General features: G+C 43.5%; 2 protein-coding genes across 5 annotated transcripts in view; both read right to left on the minus strand.

The window, feature by feature from the left end:
• The window catches only part of cacna1g (calcium channel, voltage-dependent, T type, alpha 1G subunit), a 274185-nt gene extending 273473 nt beyond the window's left edge, over positions 1-712 (minus strand). Inside the window, exon 1 of one of the 2 annotated variants that reach the window (XM_037081174.1) lies at positions 599-712. The gene's annotated coding sequence lies outside the window, so the exon portion shown is untranslated. The remainder of the gene's footprint in view (positions 1-598) is intronic. The other variant, XM_037081175.1, reaches the window with a different exon arrangement.
• A 13756-nt stretch (positions 713-14468) lies between these two features.
• Positions 14469-23398, minus strand: part of spata20 (spermatogenesis associated 20) — a 44116-nt gene continuing 35186 nt past the window's right edge. For all 3 annotated transcript variants that reach the window (XM_037081969.1, XM_037081970.1, XM_037081971.1), the window contains exon 16: positions 14469-15566. In XM_037081969.1, coding sequence (XP_036937864.1) covers positions 15372-15566 — 195 coding nt within the window. In that variant the 3' untranslated portion in view covers positions 14469-15371. The remainder of the gene's footprint in view (positions 15567-23398) is intronic.

The following is a 23398-nucleotide window of genomic DNA, read 5'->3' on the forward strand; positions in this document are numbered from 1 at the left end:
TCTTTGACTTACCACTTTCCAGTTTTACAAAATGCTAACTTAACGTGTAGCAGTTACGGTAACAGACAAAAGTGTCCCCTCTACAACTTGGACCAACCTCTAAATTCAGCTAAATTTGAGTTTGATTCTGGCTTTCTGCAGCTAACACCAGCAAATTGCAAAACACCAGGTAAATGCTATTTTAAGTCATTAACCTGCCATTAAAACTGATATTTCCACTGTTGAGTATTAGCATTTTTGTACAGTCACAGCAATGATTAACCTACATACTACAGGTTAGCAGTCAGTGTGTTGTATCTACTATGTATCTACTTATACTTTTTTTTTTTTTTTTTTTTTTTTTTTCAGATTTAAGATTTATGCTTAAAAACATCCAAGCTATTTATCAGGATTTGAAGCTACACTCTTGCAAGACTGCATTAGCTTACTTAGCTAGCTAAGTACCAAGCACCTGCAAAGAATCTACACTGGCCGCTTTGATAAGAGTTCCAGTGGGTCAAGTTACTTTGCTTAGCTAATTGCAAAGTTCTTCTGATTTTTCTTTGTTACTTTAACACAAGACATTACTTTCCTAAAATAAAATGTGGTATATACGTACCAGTTAGCAGTTTAGCAGCCAGCTATGTCCTCTTGGTGCAGCCAAACCTTCTGTAAAGAGAAGTAATGCACAGGTTCAACCAGCAGGGGCTATCAATCATTCTCTTGGTTAGTTGTTGCAGTTCAGCAGGACACCCCCTTTTCTCTGAATATCAGAGCTATATATCACCTTATGGTATATTATAATAGTTACATTGGATCATTTTAACAGCTTAAACATCCAAGCGTGCAGTATATGTCTCCTGCACATAGTTGCATTTTATTAGGCTACTAGACTAGTTTGTAGCCCACATTCTTTGTAAAATTTCTGGTTCATAAGCCTGCGGTAAACTGCAGTTCAGTTGCGACTCAACCTCAAACCATTTTTATGCGATCGCCGCAGCCCACAAAAGCTTAAACTTATCAAGAACTGACTTGCTATATGTAGCTCATGCATGTCCCTAAAACAAATAGGCCAAACTAGTTCCCAGGAACTAGAATGTTATGTTACCCATGGGCACTTGCACCTTCTACCTCTTTAGTCCAAACTGAATCTCAGCAACTATTTGATGGATTGTTGTGTAATCTTGACCGACAGTCATTGTTCCGTTGAAATGAAGCCCACTGGTTGTAGTGACACTCCTGAATTTTCCTCTACAGCACCACCATGACTTGACTTTTCACAATGAAATCTCAACAATTGTTTTCCAGCAAACCCAACACGGATATCCATGTGCCCAAAGAATGGAAGTTAATGCAAATGGTACAAAGTACCAAAAGGATAGACAGACAAAATGGCCAACTTGCAACTTGAAGATCTTAATATACATTGTTGAACTGTGGAATAAACGTGGCCTTTTCACCTCCAAAAGAAACAGAGTGTCTCACAGAGTTCAGATGGGCGTCCAGAGTTCAAGTGTGTTTCCTTTCGTTCCTGCTTTCGTCTCCGTCTCCCGTTCCAGCAGTGCATTATGTAAATGAGACCGTCTCATTCATCATGGGACTGTGATGAAGCTGGCCAGACAGGAATGTCATCTGGACGCAGATCAGAGGGAAGGAGGGGAGTGGTACCAGGGGAACAGATGTAGTATCGTAGGTGGGAGAAAATTTCCATAAGCCACCGAAAGCTGAGGCCTGTAACGCACACACAGACGCACGCATGCTCCAGGACTGATGCCATCAAATACAAAGGCCGAATCAAGGTATTCCTGCATGCCTGAGTGTGTGTGCGCGTGTGTTTTCTTTAGGAATATGGAGGGTGTAACCTGCTCCTCAGTGGGTTTTCCAAGCGGGTCTCCACTGTCAGAGTGGTCACGCTTCATTAACCTGAGAGAGAAGTCGCGAGGGAGGGAGACAGAGATGTGTGTGTGTGCGTATGTGTGTTGACGATTTGGCTGGCCTTCGGCTTTCTTTTTTTCAACGGTCTGGAGAGAGTTACGGCCACAATAGCGAGAAGCCACGCAAGTGTTCGCTCTCTGCTGCAAAACGTCCAGAAGAAAAATGATCTGCAGCTTTTATCCATGTTCTTTGTGGTCACAGCACTGTTTAGAGTTTAGATGTCTCATCAAAAAGGAATTCCACTTCCACTTTATCAATCTTCTTTCAAGGGGCCAGGAGCCTGTGAAGTAGCTTGCAGATGTGACATGCCTGCTGAGGTTTAAGCCTCGGTTCCATCATTACATATAGCAGATATTATGTAACGTGCTATGGGTGAAATTAAGGGTTTGTGTAACTTGGTAGAACAGTGCAAATACCCAGTTACTCAAATGAATAAGGAGACTTCCAATCTCAGCCTTACTTCACATTTTTGGGCCATTTCTTCTACCATAGTTTGTTCTGGAAATTACATTTAAAAAAGTGGGGTTTGTATTACATTTGAGGAAAACATACTTGCATATCACAGCATCACATATTCTTTTTAGATGAAGAGTCCTGTTGTACAGAAAAGGCCGCGGTATGATTTGATTACAACCTTGATGTTGCTAGGCTAGTGAGTTTCATCAAATACAATAACAGTCTGCCTGTTGTAATGATGTGTTTTGCTGCCATGGAGGGTATAAATTCCTGATGAGTGAACCGTCTGAAAGAGTCTCCTGATGTCTTTACAGCAGAGATGGGCTCGGCAACAAAACTGTCTGTAGAGGTGCCAAGATAAAAGCTGTCAGTATGCCTTGATGAAGAGCTCAGACACACTGTAAATTGCTAATCGGCTTTAAAAATAATATCTTCTTAACAGAAAGAAGAGCAATGATCAGCACTTGAGAATGTTTTCCTCAGAGGAAAATACATTTTCGCACTTGCTCTGACAGGATTTAGAGTCTGATTTGCAAACTAGCTGCACTGGTATGTTCTCCCGCCACGTCAGGAGAACATGCGGCTTACTAGATGGTCCTGGGTAACAAACCACCTGGCCCAGAATTTAGGTTTAAGCATTTAGAAATAAGCTGACATCATCAACAATGCTGTGTTTTATTCCTGAAGAGGCAGTCCAGCTGTGGGCTGCTGTAAATCACCTCCATACTGTATCACTTGTCTCTAAGATAGCATCTGTCAGTCTAAGAGGATGTGTTCACTCTCAGTCTGGTGCCCAGCAGAGACAGCTGGGAGGCTTCTCGACTGATCCCCATTGACTGCAGTGACTCACCCCGTCATGTGGCTACTTTGCTCAACAGCTAACTGAGCTACTTGTTAATGGCAGCTAGTTACCACAGCCAAAGAAAGCTTGGCAAACAGTTCAGTGAACAGCAGTAAACCGTTAAACTACCCCCTTTAGGTTTGGTCCTACCTTTGAATTTTTGCCATTTCTTACAAATTACACCTTTAATGTCACTGTTGTGTTAAGTGTTATATTGTGTTTGCAGCTTTCTACTGCCCGCAAATGGCTGTCGCTGATCAAAATGCCAATTATGTTTAAAAGACAAATAGTCGTTGAATCTATCTGAACTGCTTCATTCTCTGTGTGCAGACAACCAGGCAACCACACAGCAGAAACAGATCTAAATATATTTAATATATACAGATACTTTTATATTTTTAATAAAGGCTGAATTATTGCATCCTGTTGATGCTGAGATACAAACCTCCAGTGAACCCTTGGCAATGAAGTGAACGTACAGTATGTGTCTTCTTATTACAGAAGCCATCCCAGCTGTACAGCCTGACAGCCAGTCAATGGGAAAGCACCAGTAATCAAATCATCAATACACCGAGCGCTGCTCGCAGAATATCAACGTTTTTATTTGTGTATGTATGAGCAGAAATTAACACAGTAAATCACAGAGGGCTTGAGATTTAATGAGAAGTATTCAGTGCAATGCGAGGCCACAGATTTCTGCGAAGACAGATCAAAGCGACTGAAATGATTTGCTCCTATATGGATCATACTCATGGGGTTGCTGTTAGCGTTGACTTTACACGATGTTTAATCACTGATGTCAACTTCGATTTACAAGGGCCATACAGCAAGTCAATATTCTCATTGCTAATTGCCACTCATTCACCTCTATCTCTTTCTTATTCAACATTAGTTTATCCACATTACCTAATCATTCCTCCACTTATTTATCCAACCATATACTCTCCTGTTAGGGAAGGGTTGGGTACTATCCAGCCATCCATCTATTAAATGTCAGAGATTACCAAAGCCTTTATATTGTGTAGTTTATATCATATTTATCTTAGATCATAGATCCTTCCAACAGTTGAGGCATTTGAAAACCCCTCAAAACCCCAAATGTGAACATCGCAGTGGCTCTGTGGGACCATCTGGCCCGGAATTTTACTTTAAGCATTAAACTAAATCATCAATACTTTTGTCTTTTCTCATTCCTGAGGAGGGAGTCCAGGTGAGAGCTGCTGTAAATCACCTCCATACTGTATCACGTAGCATCTGTCAGTCTACGACGGCGTGTTCACTCTTGTGCCCAGCAGAGATCACTGGGACGTTGCTTGACTTTTCCCCTTTGATTGCAGTGACTTGTTTGTTATTTGTCACATTGTTTGCATTTCCTTGGCGCCCAATCCCTTTGTTGCAACATCACGGCCCCTCCAACCATTTCTAAGATCCTTCGTTTGATTAGTGGGTGTGATTCTGTTTATGGAATTTGGCAGCGCTGAGTGACTATATTGGTATTTCACTCAGTTACAGCAGAATTCAATCATGAAGCACCATATGCTAACAATAAGCGTCTGTCTAGGCATCTGTCACACAAAATCTTTTAATATCTCTTCCATCAGAGACCTGGTTGTAATTTCACCAGCAGAGTAGGAAGTAGGAAGGAACTTTTCAAAGGAATGTTGCTTTGAGGTGATTTGATGCTGATAAGGAATCTTGTATTGAAATTGCATACACGGCTATGGTACATTAACTTCTCTACAATTAAAATTACTTCAGCAATCACAAGTTTAAAAGGATACCAGGCCACATGTGTGTGTCCACATGCAACAGTTGTTACATTCCTTTGGCTTAATGTTCTTTTGGTTTTCATTTGAATAGTAAAAGCTGGGGTTGGTGAGACTGTATAAACCAGCGCAAGCAAGCTAAACGTGGAAAGCATCGAACCAAAAAAATCCGACCTAGAAGCATCCAAAAATGATTCTAGAATAACTTACTAACCCTAGCTTTAAAAGTCATTCCTTTAATATTCTACTCACTCAAGCATCTAGTGCTTGTGTGGGGGTTTACCTTCAAAGAACTGTGACACACTGGCCAATTTTTTCTGTTCAGTACATTTCTTAGCAAATTGATTTCAATAAAGCAAAGTAAATTTGTGCTTTGCTTTCACAAGGTGTTCACCTAATCAATGCCATGAATTCACTAACTCCTTTTAAGTGATATTATTTGAGGGAGCGGGGAGAACCGTCATCCAAAGCAGAAATTGCTCCAATTGTCACACCACAAAATTTCACTCAGCCTAGCCCTACTGAATGAGAAGCAACACCAACAGAATTTTAAGTCAATTTTGCAGCCAAGTTTCCATCACCACCTAAATGACAAGGCCCCCCCAATTAAAACATACTGACACTTCCAACTTGACTGCAGTGGGCCCAAAAACCTTTTTGTTCAACCAGCTTCTTACTCATGAGCATGAATAAAATATACTGCATACACGATGTAGTTTTGCCAAAGTTTGGTTATTTTTGGTCATATTAGAGGAGGGCGTTGTGTATTTTTGGAAAAGGTCATATCTTGTTCATCTGATGACCAATCAGGATTTAGATACTCTGATTGATGCTTAGTTAGTTCAAATACAAATACATCAAGACTTTGAAAAGAGTTTTCAGGGGCTTTAACACCTAATCATCAAACGGTGTCCAGTTTGTGTCTAGGAAGCCATAGACAGGAAGACCCAGAGCGCCCTGACTCTGAGCCATGACACAGCCGAAGTGACCACCGTGACACTGTCCCACAGTGCACTTTACCTCAGTGCTGCAGCCATAACAACAGATGGCAGGAGCCTGTTGACATTTGACCATCACTATTCTCCCTCCATTTTTGATAGACTGTCAAATCCTGCAGTTTACATGTGTCCACAAATGTCATCAAATGTCGAGGAAATGTCAAGGACTCGGACATGAAGGCGGTACGCTCACTTGGAGTCCGTGTTTGCGGGGCAAGTCGTGCATTGTAAAGCTACAGCGCTGACGTCAGTTTACTTCGACTGGCTGCGTGAACAAATGGACCATTTTAAGAGGATTTTTTTTTCTTCTCATTTTCCTCTGTTTTCAACAGACACACAAAAGTTTGGATGACAAAAAAAAGACATCGCTAAAACTGTCCGACACCATTCAATAGACCAGCATTAGACTATACAGTATTTACCCACACTGATCCTACACTGCGTTACACCTCACCTTTAATCTACATGAAGTGACCCTCGCGTCGGTCCATGGCAGCCTGGTTCAGCAAATAGCAAACCAATAACGATCATGTAAGACGCCAAGCGGTGACAGATTCTACCTTTCAGCACAATTGTCAGCGACTCCAATTTAGGGGCCACAATGAGCGGCAAGAAGCGTGTAATTAACCTGTTGTCTTGCGCAACGGCATGATGCAAAACTGTGACACTGAGTAAGAGGGAAGAGGAAGGAGCCGGGGAGGAAAACAGGGGGAGAAATGTGGAAGGGAAGGATTTAATGAGCATCCCTTTCTCTCTGCTTTCATCTAACTAGGCTAACATGATGAACTAGTCGCCCTGTTCCCCCTCAGCCTCCATCGCTCTAGTTACCTCCCCATCCACCACACAAACCGGGTCTGGCAACACATGATGAATCTGTGGGACGTGCACAGGAGAGGGAGATGGAAAGAGCGTGTGCTCTGTTGCGCCGATAAAATGCTGATTAGTTCTCTCGTGTTACTTCTTCACCCACTTTTTTTGCTCTTTTCCTTTGTGCGTTTGCCCATCAGCAGCTGCGAGTGCGCATAAGCGAGATCTGCTCTGGCTGTCCTTTTTGAAAAGAAGTTCATCGAAAAAACCCCGGATGACTCACAGCTACAGCCGAAGTTCCCCAGCTGCACTTCCAGTCGAGCCCTATTTGGTGTTTGTTTTTCAGCCAATAACCATAAAACACAAAGGTTGACGCATATCTCTCTCCCGGCGAATGAGAAAATATGGGATCAGTTCTCTGCTGTGATGATGTCTGTTTTTAAATTTCAATACAGGCATCTAACTCAGGGAAGGCGCATTAATTTAACTTTTGTAACTTGGGCCATCAGTGGGAGTAAACTCTAATCAACAGCGGTTCTAACTGAACTTGGCTGGCTGTCAGTGCGAGGTAATATTTTTCTGTATTGTGCAAACAAATCATCATCTTATCTGAAACAGAAGAACAACTCGTGCAAACAGGTAACTTAAAGTCATTGTTGTAAACCTGTCGAGTAAACCTGGGACCAGTCATTAGGCTAAGCTATCGGCTGAGCTTCATATTCTCTGTACACATACGAGATTCACATTGATCTGATCACCTACCTTCAAGTTTTTGTTATTGCTATCATTTCATCCATTTCTTTTCCTGGCAGCTATGGGCTTCCATATGGCCCATGCTGCATGCATTTAAAAAAGAAAAAACACACCTGTCGGAGAAACAGGTGTCATGGTAATATATGGGCTGGTGCAGTGGATCCGAACTGTTTTTTTTTTTGTTTTTTTTTTTATTTTTTTTTTCTTGCTCTCATGCAGGAAAAGGACTCTCTGCCCACATTGTTGAGCACTATCTCTACCACAGCAGAACTTTATACCCACCGGGAAACTTTATGGTGCAGCGTAGCAGCTGGAAAAAAGGCAACACAACAGCGGGACCGTGATAACGTTCACGCAAAGTGACTGAACGGGGGCAATAAAACAATTTACAGGAGCTGCCGCCTCAAAAGGAAGGTGGCCAGTATTCCACACACCACTAAAACCACAATAATCTAAGGTGCAGTAATAAAATCCATACAGTGATTTCTCTGGGAACCCACGTCATATTCTTCTCTGCCTGCATTAATCTATATAACTGACCTATTGACTCTTTCTTCCTCCATTCGCCCCATTCTCCTCAGTCCTCCTCCGGCTTCCTCCCTGTCCTCTCACATACATGTTATTACTTCCCTCCCTGGTGTCACCTGCACGCAGCCCTGAGAGAGAGGAAGTGAACTGAGATGCTATTAACCAGCTGTCCGATTCAATATTAGTTCGTGGGGGAGGCAGGAGAAGCGAATGCACACATTTTCTGACACACAATTATTCCACAGACAATTTGAAAAGGGACTTCAGCTTAATAAAAAGAAAAAAAAAAGCATGTGTTTATTTTTATATATTTGGCGTGTGTGTTTATATGGTTTATGACAGAAGAAAATATCATACCTGTTATCATACCGGTAATATTAATACATGTTGTGTTTTTAATTATGCAAAAAGTTGCTGTCCGCAGCAGAAAAAGAACTGGGAAGGTGTAAAATACACATAAAGATGGAAATAAAATATCTAGGGTATATTTAACATTGTTAAAATAAGGGGGGGGGGGCTGCCATGCTTATAATGCCCACACTCAGTAGATGAGAAATGGGTTATTTTAACAATCCTGTGTAATTGTAAAATGAAATTATTTACGTGAAAAAAACATCAGCAGGCTAACACGCTAATAATTGTAAGATAAACACGGAGGTAAATTGTTTACCATGTTCCCATCCTGGCACACTAATCACTAATCTTCTTTTTGTTTTGTTTTTTTAGAGTGAGTAATGATTATTGATTATGAAGATCTAGGTGAGGAACTTTAGTGAATAAACACCAATAACACTCTTACTTTTGTTTAGCCCACTTTAGCTAACATTTCTAAAGCCTTCATTGTTTTGCTGTTGTGTCAGTTATTCTGATACTTATGACAGTATTTTAGTTTAGCATGTTAGCATGCTAACAATAGCTAATTAACACAAAGCACAGCTGAGGCTGATGGGAATGCCTTTAGTTTTGCAAACATTTAGTCATAAACCAAAGTACATAAAGAATGTTGGCATGATGACGGTGCCAGATACAAAAATGAATCGGTTACAAGTTGTCACAACTCATCCTCAGGGGGTCATGAATTTCATAACTGGCAATCGAATAGCTGTTGAGACATCCCACTCAGAACCACAAACAAATCAACCTCCAGGAGAATATAGAGATCCACAAAAACATAAGTATTCATCCTCTGGGGACCCTAAATGTCTGTATAAAAGGTCCGACCAACACATCCAATGTAACTTGATATTTCTTACTCAATCAATGGACATCATGTCCTACAGGTGGTGCTAGATGGAAAGTAGTGTATCACCAACATGAATAGGCATCATCCTCTGGGGAACATGAATATCTACAACATTTCATTTAGCTGAGATGTTCCAGGCTGGACCAAAATGGTTGACCTCGACTGACATTGCCATACCTTGAGCCACAAAAAAGGGATTGGGGGGTTAAGGGCCTAAAATCATGGACATCGTCCGCATTGAAATTTCTGAAGACCAATTCAGAGTTTTTCGTCCAGACTGTGCTACATCTCTATTACCTCTCCCTCTCCACCTCCACCCTGGACGTCAGTTGGTCCGACAGCGTCTGGCTGGATGCACTCCGCTGCTCATGACTGCTTTTGACATGCTTCTTCAACTGATATAGCCTGAGCCATGATCCAACAGCGGTGCAGTACAGTGTTCGCAAAAATGTCAAAGAGAAAAGAGGAAGACAGGAACGGGGAGGGACAGCGAGGTGAGGAGACTGAGAAGCAGGGACATGAAAATATGCCGCCGCGGTTTTAGTGCTACGTGCTGTATGACGCCGTAAAGTGCAAATACGTGGTTATATGGTTTGTTGTTGTTTATGCTGCGTCTGTCTCCATCCGTCTGGCCCCTCTCGCCGACTCAAGAGAAAGCGATGAGCGATGAGCGTATCGCCTCACCTTTAGCACCACCTCCCACGACAACCTGGGCATTCTGATGAACGGCGCTTCCTACGAGCCCCAAGGAACAGTGACGGCAAAGCATCGAGTTGTCAATATTGGCATTTGGGAAAAGAAAGAAGTGTGTCAAGGACTGCTGATACAAGATGGGTGAAAACAAGTCTGAAAGAGAATTAGTATCTAAAGGCATCAGCAAAATCCCATCAACCCTTTGAATCTTTTATGGCTAATTAAGGAAGCGAGGAGACAATCATACCTAAACAATGAGCAAATTCAGCGTCTGTTCTTTTCCAAGACGATTTTCAATGACCAGCTTGAAGTGTTGGGTGCTACAGCTTTGTACCTAAGGCACAAGCAGCTTTTAAACAGCCTGTCCTGTATGGATATTATAGGGCATTTAGCAGATGCTTTTGTCCAAAGCAGTACAGTACAGTAATCCATACATACATCCACGGGCCGGCTGCCGTGCATCAGGAGCAGTTTTGGGGTTCAGGATCTTGCCCAATGGGGAATCGGGGGGAGTCTGATGTTCCGTCTTCACGCCGGCAGTGGAAATGGTAACAACTGATGTCTGATTAAATGTATGAAAGTGACGGCAGCTTAATGGTGATGTCTGTGTTGCAACAGCGTTGCAGGACCTCTGCGTGAAATCTGCAACAGTCATACCAGCGGGGTAAATATTTGTGTGGTGACAGAGTCGAAGTTCTCTCAGGAGTTAGAGGAAGAGTGAATATTAGACTTACATTCATGAAGCGTGCAGGAGACAACCGCAAATGTGAATGGAGATGTTGCTCTGTGTTGTTTGCCTGCTAATGTTATGTATTTTCCTGACCACATAAATCATAGTGTCCGACGTTGGCTCAGGTTGACACCGCGCCGCGTCTCATTCGAGCATAAGGAGTCGACTGTATCGTCTGTATAAATCACCGCTCTGCAGCCACGCCGGGAACGTGCGACACATCGAGACATCTGGATTCCAAGGATTCTCCCCCTTCTTTTTGCCCTGTTTTTCCTTGTGTGTGGTCTGAGTTATCACCAAGTTCCCAGCCTGGTTTGATGAACAGAACTATTGATTTTTTTCTTTTTTTCTTTTTTTGTACTCTTGGAGTTTCTTGGGCTTACCTGAAAAGGCACTGGTGGTGAGATACCTTGTGTGACTCGCCATTTACAAATGAAGCATACCCGCGCTGAAAAACGTTGGGCACCCAGCTGTTTCTACACACAGCAGACGCACATACACACAATGAGCGACTGTTTCAATAAAACATAAAAGATTTTGATAACAGACAAACATTGTTATAAATAGTCACCTAAAGGCTCTCTAAATCAAGTTCATTATAAAGATGCACATAAATAATAGTACAAGTTGAGGAAGGTGAGAGCAGGGACAGATTTTCAAATGCATCTGGTTCTTGAGCTCAGCGAGAGCAGAGCAGAATAAGATCACCCTCTGCCTCCGAACACTCCCATCCTCTCCAAGTTAGTGAGTCGCTGTTCTCGGCCCCCTGTGGCCTCATTATCACACAGGCAGACTGAAACACAGCCGCCACATCTGATAGCAAGCACAATGGCGCGCGCACACACAAACACACACACTCAACCTCAGATAGCCTCGCTTCACAGAAATCCAAATCCAAAGCATAAATCGCTGGACGTACACAAAGCCAGGCAGACCGAGGCGTGATGCGTACATGATGTCCCGACCTAAAACCAGATCAAAAAAAAAAAAAAGGTGCTGAAATAAACCCACAAACTCACACAGCCGCAAACATAAAAGTCTTGCTATAGCCGAACTGAGCCTCGGTTAAAACAGCACGAGATTACGTCACGCGCGCAAATTTAATGCAACTTCATGCAGCACTTGGTATTTGTTGTCCTTGCGTGCCACGACAGTTTCGGATTTCCATTTACCTACAGTATATGCATGTGATGTATAAATATGTACATGTGCGCATGGTTTCTATCAGAAACTAAAGAGTGTGACACAGCCCAGCACATCCTTATATGGAAACCACTCAATCTGTGGCTCATAAGGTCACACACATGGTAGATAGACAATACCAGCAATGGGTGTAGGAGACCTTTCTTGTCAGATGGTTAACGTTATGAAATGGTTGCAGATCGGTATCAGGCACTAAAACTACTTGGTTAGCTGTGGTTGGACCACAGCTTTACCCTGTTACCCTGCTCGGTCCTCCAGGACTCGAGCCTGTTCGCCCAGATGTGTTGGGCGCTGGTGTGAAATCTGTCAATCGAAACCCGAGTATCAACCAAACAACTGGACCGGGACTCCTCAATGCCGACATCGATGCATTTCATTTGTGAGAGCTTCGTCACTAGTTTATCCATTTGCTGATTGAACGGTACAGGAAGCGATCCTATAATTGATCTGTAGCCAAGCCATACATTTATTTATGTACAGTCATTTCATATGATAACATACATGCATGGTGCAGTTTAGTGCAAAAAGGGTGACTGTGCATTTGCTACCACGGCATCTGAACAGTGGTAACAGTGGTTGCACTGCAACATCTGTATTTGCATGACGTCAGTCAGCTGATGCTATCTTGCTATCTGAAAAACTGCCTTTAATTGACTTGTATTTATTTAATCTCTTTACCATTTTATCTGTTATTTGTTATCATTGTATTGAATTTTGTTGTCCAAGAACTGTATGAAAACTATGTTTACTGGTTGTGTGCTCCTAATGTGCTATGCAAATAAAATTATTATTAATATCTTTGCCAATCAGTGGCACGTCGATTACAGCTTCATAATGAGCAGGCCAACGGGTTCGCCGGGGTCAAGCACTAATCTCAGCGCTAATTAAAATTTAGCTTGTGCAGCTCATCAAAACAATTAGTGCGGAACAATAATGAGAGGAGTGATGGCGCTCCGCGGGGGGAGGGGAAGACGAGAACATGGTGGGTAGACATTTGTGCGAGGTGAACGGCTGAATGGTAGAGAAGACGGCGTCGTCGTTGCGCCTGCAGTGCCGATGCACAGCAGAGGTGCTGAAAAAGGGAGAGACACGAGTGTGTCTGCGTCCAAATATGTCGGGGTCGCAACCTGGTGGAGGATGATAGGCTGAGACACAGAGGGAGGGGAGGGAGGGAAGGTGGATGGTTGGAATTTGGTTGGAAGCACACGAAAAGGAGCCCCAAAGTGCCAAGAAGCGTGATGGTTCGCAGTCTGACAGGTTAAGAAAAGTGATGTCGGAACATGACGGAGCTAAGATCCCTCTCCCTCTCTCCTTTTCCTTCTCTGTCTATCTGTCTCATATTCCTCCTCTTGGCCCTGTTCCCTCTTTTTTTCCTTCCCTTGGCAACTTTTTCCTCCTTCCACAGGAGCAGCCGTCTGCCAAAATGACTTCCCTCGCTCTTGAGGCGACAAGGCCCTCGCCAGATCAGGAAAGGGAGAGGAGGTGGAGGAGGGGATTGGCAGACAAAAGTAAGAGATGGAGAAAGAGGACAGAGAGCAAAAAGTAAACGAGCACAGATGGCCGAGGCGTTCTTGCTCCACCGTCGGTGGACGACATGGCGTTTTCTTTCACCTCTGGGCCGAGGTGTTACGATAGAAGCATCATGTTCCCCCCCCCCACCCCCCCATCTTTTTTTTTTCTCCTCCGCTCCCAGAGCCCAGAGCGGGACCCTCCGAGACAAACCCTCCTTCCTTAGCGTTGGCAGTCCATCTGTTTCCCCCTCTCTCTCTCTCTCTTTTATCATGCACACACACTCCCATGTGCCCCTTCTCCTTCACTACAACACAGTCACACAGTTTGCATTACCTACATTAAGCCTGCTGGGGGAAAAGACCAGGAAAAGAATACACACCTTTGGGTTTTTCTCTGATGAGCTCTGGTGAGTGAGTATTTATAGTACAAATTAAGAGAAAGGCAGTCTGCTGGGACACAGAGAGAAAGAACACATCATAAGAACTTCACGAAGTATCTGACGAGTCGTGTCATTCATTCAAGTATCCCTGAAATGTTAATGGAGGCCTGTTAGGCTTTATAAAAGGACAACCAACACAAGCTCCTCCCCTGAGACGCCTTCTCAGCAGTCTCACCTATCACTCTGTGACATCACACTACATCACCATGTCACACTTTTGCAAAATTTACATCTAGAGGTTAGTTTGGCACATAAGAATTAATATAGCAAAGCTGCTCTGTTGTTGTTGGTAGTAGTGCTGGCTCAGGCATGTGTGAGGTGACCAATCAGAGCACACTCTGTGTTCAGGGACGGGGGGGCCTTAGAGTGTTGCAGACAGGGCTGCAGCACTGGAAATTATCAGTAAAATTAATGCATCGAAAATGATCATAATGTGTCTCTTTTAAAGCTAAAAAAGAAAACTACTTATTTAATGCAGCAACATTTCCAGTCGTGTGTGTGGAGTGATTCCATTTCTAAAGCCTTGTTTCAGTGGTTCGACCCAGAATAAAAAACAAACATCCATTCTAAAAATGACACAATCACTGCTTAAGGGAAATATCTTTATTATTCAGACTTGTGCGTATACATGCTTTGTGTCGTCTAAACCTCAGAATAGCAGCCGAGAGGACAGGAGTCTGCAGCAGTGGAGAAGAATCCTCTCACATTGAATCCCAGATAACAGACACATGAATGAGGGCGAGGGCAGATGGTAAACAGAGGGACCTCGTGATTGGCTTTGTCCAATTTGATGTTATGACAAATGAAATCAAATACCACGTGCGATAAAACCTTTACAAAATTTACAGGAGTAGAACCTGCAACCAACCTTTTTTTTTATACACTTAAAACGTGCACACAGGCATGCAGGCTTTCACTGTCAGATCCATGTGACATGAATGTGGGAGCTGGAACACAGGGCTCAGAGAGGATAACAGGGCAGATTCGTTCATTTGCGCAATATTCTCGGTCCAATTCCTCCCAGCGGTCTCAGGTTATAGTCTTTCGTTTACTTCTATGCTAACAGTCAAGCCGGGACATTTTGTACAAGTGCTGCATATTTTTCAGTAGGCTGCCGCTGCTGCTGTGCATATTTCTAGAACATGGTTTATACACCTGAATTTTCAATATGGCTCCGCTGATTAGATGTCTCTTAACAGCCTGCTAAACAAACTTTAGTGGATATTCGAGGTAATACTTTGCTGGTCTTGCTAATGAAGAAATGCTGGAGTTACACATCCTGAAGGAAAGAAGCCACAGTTAGCTCGTAGTACTGGAACTATTCCTACCAATGTAGCTTAACTGAGCTTTAAAGCATTCTGGCATTCTTTTTATGGCGGAGCCAAAAGTCACTAGCCTAAAAAAACAGCAGAATTAAGCTAGACTAGGGCTACAGATCGGAAGAGTGCAGTCTGTGAAGAGCACAGCCTTCGGTCAGTTCTCTGATCGTCAGTCCGCCTGCGCGTCCGTGGTCCCGTCCAGCAGGAGCCTGCGCAGTTCCTGAGGGTCAGTGACAGGAAGTGAACAGGTAAAGTCTTGGCACACGTAGGCTGTGGCGACACCGCCCTGCTGGGTCATGGAGGAGAGGGCTGGCAGACGCTGGCACAGGAAACTGTCTGAATCGTCGTCAATGTGCATCAAGACCTGCCAGAGAGGGAGGGAGGGGTAAAGGAAGAGAGAAAAATCAGGTCAGTTTAATGTGTCAGATATAAACTTTTTTTTTTTTTTTGCTTATTAGATGCCCAAAGCTGCTTAAATGCAGTGGAGGGACAAGAAAAGTCAAAATATAACTGTTTACATGAATAAATTAGAAATCAGTCAGCTGGTAAAATGAATTTTTATCGTAATTCATTTCAATTTTACGTTCATTATTAAGGAGCTTGCTTTGGTTTTCAAGAACGTTTGCTAGCTAAAGCAAATTACACATTTTTTAGATTTGTTTATTTGACCTTCAAATCACACATGATCCATTGTAAAAACAAGAGACTTGAAGATGAAGATAACGTTACGGCGACAGAGAGTAAGCCTAAGAAAGCTTTTTAGTGTCAGCCTGCTGGATACCAAAATGGCATCAGATTGTCGTGATAGCAGGAAAAACAGTTGGAAACACTTTGATCTGAGCAGTCTGAAGGCTGAGCTTTTTGCTTACAGGTATTGAAACTTCAGCCATGTTTGATATGAAGATCTGACCTTGTAACATTGTATAAAGGCATAATAGGTCTCCTTTCAGATTTGGTGCCCTGGCTGGTGTGGTTTTTATAAAAAACAATTATCTGCAGCTACGTGGCCATTGGGGTCTCAAGATTGGTCCATGTAGCCCAACTGGGCCAGAGGCATGATGGGATTAGCACTACAGAGCACATTCAGTGAGCGACCTACCCAAGAAGAAGAAGAAGAATCAGAAAGCTAGAAACTTGTGTTTTAGTGTGTCCCAGGTGAGTAATTCTTATAGAACTGTTATTAAGCTGAATGCATTTGTGTCTAGAGCTGGTCTGGAAGACTAGATGGTCAGTTTTACTCTGTATGGCAGCAGTCCAGTCCTGAAAGATGAACACTGTATTCACATCTTTAGGAGGCTTTGGATCAGTGAAGCCTCTCAGCAGACCCATTTTGTTTTTGATCTCTTTGTTCATTAAAGTAAACAGAAATAAATTATGCCTTTGTATCTGCTTATGTTGGTGTGTGTGTGTGTGTGTGTGTGTGTGTGTGTGTGTGTGTGTGTTCTTGGACATGGAGCAGAGGGAAGTTAAAGAGGGCTGCCCTGTAAGGCAGCTTCCTGTCAAACACGTGTCATTTCCTCCTGGCCCTGCACCACCCCTGGTTCACGACGGAGCGAGAGATGACAACGTAAACAACGAGCATTGACAGAAGTGATAAAAGGAGGGAGAGGAGGACCAGACTGAGAGACAGAATGAGGAGAGAGGTCTGCTGATACATCTCATCTCGGGTGAAGTTCTGCCAGAGAAGACTGACATGTACGTCAGTGTGTGATGGACTGAAGGTCGAAAACACTGTGCTAACTTAGATGGGGATAAAATGTAATCTGGCAGCGTCTTGACTCCAAATTTTAGTGGACCAAATTGCCCAAAGTCTGACAATAAAACGAGTCATTTAGCGGGGCTTGTGAGGCTTTTATTAACGTTTTACAGACGCATCTTTTGCAGTGTTAGCTTTTGTGGAAAAGTCCCCAGTGCATCACATGATGATGTCATTGCACAGCTTGGCCGTGACAAAAACTGGCTTCAAGGCCTGGCACTCTTTGTGGGGGCTTGATCTTGTGATGAGGGCAGCCGCTTCTTTGCAGAGGAAGTTGCAGGCAAGCCAACTGCGTTGAATAGTCCTCCTCTTCTTCGTTGGTTTTACTGGCGGACTAAAAACCACGCTGCAATCCACTGTCTCGGAGTATATAACATCATGCTACTCACTGACTGGTGCTGTCTTGAGTGAGAAGGGGATGCACAGCTCATAAAATAGAAAGTCATTACGTGGCAGCCAGTTTTGGTATTGTGGCGGTCTGCCACAAATAAATCAATGTGTGGGAAACACTGCACTAGGGGCCCGAGTAGCATGGGACTTTTCTTCATTGTCAAAAAACTAAATACAATCAAACGACAAATAAGAGAAATAAGATTAACAGACAAGCTAACATATTAAGTCGTGTTTGCAAAGTTCCTTCCTCACTCTGACATAAATACACACAAACTGTTACCTTGTGTAAAATTAGAGATCACTCCAGGTTTAAACTTTATGGAAAACACATCAGATAATGTTAGTGCACAGCCTAATATAATAAACAACAAAGGTACAGTAGTTTCTGGACAACTGAATGCACCTTTCCTTTAACGTCAGCTGCCCCTATAAACTTCTGTTACCCCATTAGCTGCAGCGCCAACCAGAACGTCTGCACCAAACCAATCCTTGCTCAGTCATGTACCCACAAACAAGTGGCTAAAAGCGATAGGGAGTCAAGTACGCCTCACTGCATGTTCCTGCCTTCACCCTGAATCTATTCTCCACCATTAAGCGGCCATTGTCCATTAGACAGACACTCCTCCTCTGCCCCCCCATCACCCGAGTCATCATGTGGAAGTGTCCGCATCCTCTCCATCCTGTCTCGATGAGCCTCACATTCTCATTCAATCTCAATGTGCTCCCACCTGCTCTGCTCAGCCATTTAGACGCTCGTTTGTTGCCGGTGGCCATCTGCACTTCTAATGCCAAGACACTATCAGTGGGTCATGCTGCCTGTCTCCTGCAAGCTCCACAGAGGTGTGGTATGTGTCTGCCTCTATTACGACGTGGTGCTGAATCCTTATGAGAAGATGAAGTGATGCAGCTATCGTGTCTTACCCTCTACAGAGATGCTGGCGGCACCTGTTAGACACAGCCCAGAGCATAAATAACCCAGGAAACTATGGATTCACACAGAGCGGTGTCGAGGGTTGGCTGTAAACACTTCGCGGGCATTCACACACATACACACACACACGGGGGAAGACTGGCAAGGGGTGTGATGGAATGTGGTCATAATGGTGTGACCGTTGCCATGGAGACAGGAGGAGGACTTCCCCCGCCAAAGCTAAACCTTTCCCTCTCTAGTCCTGACTCTTATTTCTGCCTGTCAGCCTCATGCGGTCCCTCCCAGACCACATCCAGCCATGTGCCCTCAGCGTATAAGGTCACGCCGTAGTCTGTCTGTGTCACAACAACACTATCTACAGACACACCCCCAGGGACTGGACAAGACAAGACAGAGTGTGTGCGTGTGTGTGTGTGTGTAAAAGTGAGGGAGAAAGAGAGCACTGGGTAGAGACAGGAAGACGGATCATGTGTGAATGTATATACAAGGGCTGTGAAAGTGATGGAGTGAGTGCAGAGTGTGTGGTCTATTCTGTGCACTGCAAAATGTGTGTGTATGTGTGTGTGAGACGTGGTAGCAGACAGCACAGTTGGCTACACATGAGAACACAGTCAAACTCCCACAGGGTTAATCCCTTCAAACACTGGGCAACCCCGAAGCAAACACACATCCCCACACACACACACACACACACACACACACACACACTCAACTCCCACCCGTTAAATGTCCCTTCACTGACAGCTCCCTCCCACTCTTCCTCTCTTGCTGCCAAATGAGTCGCGCTCAGACACTTTAAAAGAACACAGTGTACCTGTGTTGACAGTAACACAAACACACACACACACACACACCTTCAGGAGCCCAGCGTTTTCCCCTCCCGGCTGGATCCCACGCGACCCGTTGACCGACCACTACCGGCGAGGCGGAGCCAAACAATGAACACATCAAAATGTGCACGTTCCGAGAGCCGCCGTCATACCTGAGGAAGAGCGATGGCGGCGGCTGTGCACAGTGCCGCACGCAGCCGAGCGTGAGGAGATTTACTTCCTCCATCCCGCTCTCTCTGTTATGTCTCACACACAAGCATTAATGTGAAGAGACTCCACTCAGTCATCGTAACAACCTGGCATCTGGGCCGCCGCCCCAGGACAGAGGCAAGGCACATGCGTTCACACTCGGACACGAAATGCTGGAGCGGTGGTGGGCCACACGCGCCGCACACACTGTCAGTCATTCGTCGCCGTCAGCTTTGACGACGCCTTCATTTGCTCAACTGGATATTTGCCAGGAGGGAGCGGAAGAGGAGGAGGTGAGAGCACTGGAGAAAAAATGTGACAGGAGATGTTTTTTGGGGGGGAAGAAACTGATGGAATGTAAGACACAGACATCAGAAAGGTTTACAGCTCATCAGGCTGAAACGGCCCTCTTATTAGACATAACATCTGCCAGTTAGCATACACTATTACTGTTTAATAATAACATTGCTCCACACAGCTATGCATGTGTTTATTCATTTTGATTTATCAATTCACTCTCCTCTGCCTTTTATATGGGTTAGGGTGCTGCTGGCTGTGGGGGAGCTCCAGCATCAAGGGTTATGTTAGAGTTCCTTATGTGTGACAAAATGTACTTCAAGTTTGGCTTCATCTGAATAAAGAGACGGGAGACAATTTAAAGGAAAAGATCTGAATAAATGACACCATGTCTTAACTGCACGCAACATGAGCATGTCTCAGCAACCCACTATTTGAAGTTGAAATAAGTTGACACTTTATTAAATACCGTCCACTTTGACCGCACAAACCTGAATAAAGTGCCAGCTAGGGGTAGATCACCAGAGAGCAGCAAGTTTCTGGTGAGAAAAAACACACCATCTCTGATGGCTAAATCTAATTATCAGTTATCAAATATCACTATTTTCAGTTTAAAAAGCTCAAACGTGGGAAGAAAGGCGATCTTAGCAAACACAACCATCCTTTACATGAGTCTTTTAGGTTAAGTCTCCAATCTGATCTCCACTTTTTGTTTACACGATGTGTCAGAATACATGTTTAACAAATTCAGTGTGGACGGCGAGCGCTGGATGCTTGCGTGCAGTTAGGACCCGGTGAGAGTGTAAAATCATGACAGATGATGCTAAACAGATGCCTCCGTAGACAGCCCTGAATGGCTTGATAATTATGTGAATCGTAAACAATGGAGTCACAATATCTCAAATGAGTTGAACACCACTGACGGATTTTGGAGGTTTACACTAAAAGCTTAAGCTCCACGCCGCCAGCGGTGCAGCGGCGCTGTCTCATGCACACCAGGCGGATTTTTCACGCGGTTTGGTGGCCAATTAAATTGAAATTAGAAAGACCCGAATATGCTGACCTCCAAAACACGTCTACTTGGATTCTGTCCTGACCAAAGGCAGTTAAGGCAGCAAAAAGCAGAATGGTGGCAAAGTTAGCAATGTGTTTGCTTTAATACCTAAAGTTATGTATCTCTACTCTACAGACTTAAACAACCAACTGCTCAAAACTCTTTACACACATGCCAAAGTTACCCAGTGACACACACATTCACACACTGATGGCAGAGGCTGCGTGGCAAGGTGCTGGGCCTGCTCATCAGGAGAGATGCAGCACTCCTTCACCAAAGAGCCCTGTTATATGTTGTATATTTCTATGCCAAGTCATTCGCACAACCACTCACACACTGACGGAACAGCCATTGGAAGCCAGCTGGGGTTCAGAATCTTCCCCAAGGACACTTTGACATGCAGCCGGCGAAAAAACATTGAGAAATTGTTTATTTACGAATAAATGATCGCTCAACTCACATAAATAACTTAAATACAGGGTGCTGAATACCTAAGCCTAACCATCTTGCAAAAATTTCAATAAAGGACAGCTGAAAAGTAAAGAAAAATTAAAAGAAAAGACTCCCAATAAACTGTTTATTCTTTTCTTTTTCTTTTATAAATAATCAAGACCTGATCAAAAAGGAAACATTAAGAAGAAATCTTACTAACACAATATTATCAAGGATGACGTTGCACCGACCTAAAAGGGGATAGCTATGATGGAGTGAAACAGCACGGCAATATCTCTGAAGGCAGACGAATTCAATAATGTCTCCTGGTAAACACAATGATAAGGCTCGACCCTGCTTTAAATGCTAAATGCAAATAAAGACTAATTAAAATGAGGCTCATCCAACCGCACGCAAATAAACTCATTCAACCCGCTCGCGACGACAACCTGCTCCTCCACAGAGTCAAAGATGCCTGCACACACACTGATACGCATGCACAAGAAATAACATGTAAAATGACAAATACAATATCTGCTTCCACTGGAACTCAACTCACATACACCGATAACCTTAATCCATCTTAAAACCAGACTCATTTGTTAACCTAATTATTGTTTGTCCATCTTATTTTCTACATCTTTTATGCAATGCCTTTCGTCTAACCCTGCCTGTTATATTTTCTTAACATAAATGATAGCCATAAATAAAGCCAAAGCCAAGTTGCTGTCTTTGTGGGGCATAAAAATATCAAAAAGGAGATGCTTTTAAATGTCAACACTAACAAAGAATACACACACAAATACACACCCGCTGATGTGTCGCCCGACCTGAGCGAGAGCGAGTGGAGTGGGCGGGAACATTCTGGTGGTGTGCCTCTGTCCTTTTGTCACGCCGAGCATCAGTTCTCAGCTGCCGACAGTCTCTCCGCGAGCGTCTCCACTAAATCACCAGAGTCTGCGGCGAGATGTGACGACGCCTTGGCGTGTCAGTAGAATTAACAGCGTCTCTCCTCCATCGGGCCCCCTGACACCGACGACGTGCTTCATCAGCTTGTGTTGCGTTTAAGACGAAAGTGGGTCCTCATTTGTTCAAGTCATAAAAGTCACGTCAGAGATCAAATCTGACATGCGAGTTTTACTAAATATCCCGGATTAGGAGGAGTGTCGGTAAATGTCATGTCTTCAGGTACCACAGTGGCTAAATGTTGAGGACGTGATACAGCATCCCAGACAAAAGCTCACTCATTTTTGGTTATCCAGTTTGCTTTTCTGTACCATTGAGCTTCTGGTGCTAAACTTGACAGAGAAAACAAAACTACTACCTTGTCCGAGAATCCTTTTCATTGATGACGTTTTTCAGATGTTTTTTAAATAATAATTTTGCATTTTACAGTTTATTAGATTGCAATAGTGGACCAATTAAAAGCTTACTTAAGTGCGACAGTGTTTTCCCCACATTGGTGTTGTCCGGGGGAACGTGAATGTTTTTGCTGTCGAGCGACAGCGTCAGTAACGGGGCGCTCGGCTTACACGCGGCTGTGCACAGCATTTTGGAGAAACGCCGCATCGCAAATGGGCTATTAATTACATGGGCTTGTTTAAACTGGGAAGCAAATGTCTTGTATCAACGTTCGCAGGACACACAATGTGACCGGTAAGTAGTGCACCGTGGAAGTTGGCTCATGCTGTCATGGGAACTGCGCACACAGAGGCCTTTAACTGAGACATGGTCATCCACAGAGGGGCCTTATACTCATTAGAAGAATGGAATAGTTAATAACGGTATCATTAATCACTGCAGCTTTTCATTGCTTTATCCGATAAGGACAAATCAACCTTAAGTCCAAATAATCTGGAGCTTTTCACTGTTCATCCAGAAAGTTTTTTTCAGTTCTAACTGCTTTATCCCTGAGATGCGACTACACCATGCAGGGCCACTACTGAAATGAGGTCATGTTTGGCTGATATTAGTGCATATCAACACCTGTATAGGCCTCAAAAGTCCTGTATCAGTCTGACTGTTGTAGAGTTACAGACCTATATTTTATTGACTGTAATGTTTTCACAATATATATATATATATATATATATATATATATATATATATATATATATATATATATATAAAAAATTACAAATATTAAATTAAACTTTAGTTAATTAATTTCTTGCTTGGCTCTTGCCTCCTGTTCCGGCAGCTGAAAGGCTGATAAACAGTAGCGACCCCTGGCAACCTCTATCAAGTGTCTGTACATGTGAGATTAAAGACTGCTTGACTCCATGAGAGGTGTTTCATTAGCTCCTAGTCACAC

Source organism: Acanthopagrus latus, chromosome 20 (genome assembly GCF_904848185.1).
Source record: "Acanthopagrus latus isolate v.2019 chromosome 20, fAcaLat1.1, whole genome shotgun sequence".
Taxonomy (NCBI): domain Eukaryota; kingdom Metazoa; phylum Chordata; class Actinopteri; order Spariformes; family Sparidae; genus Acanthopagrus; species Acanthopagrus latus.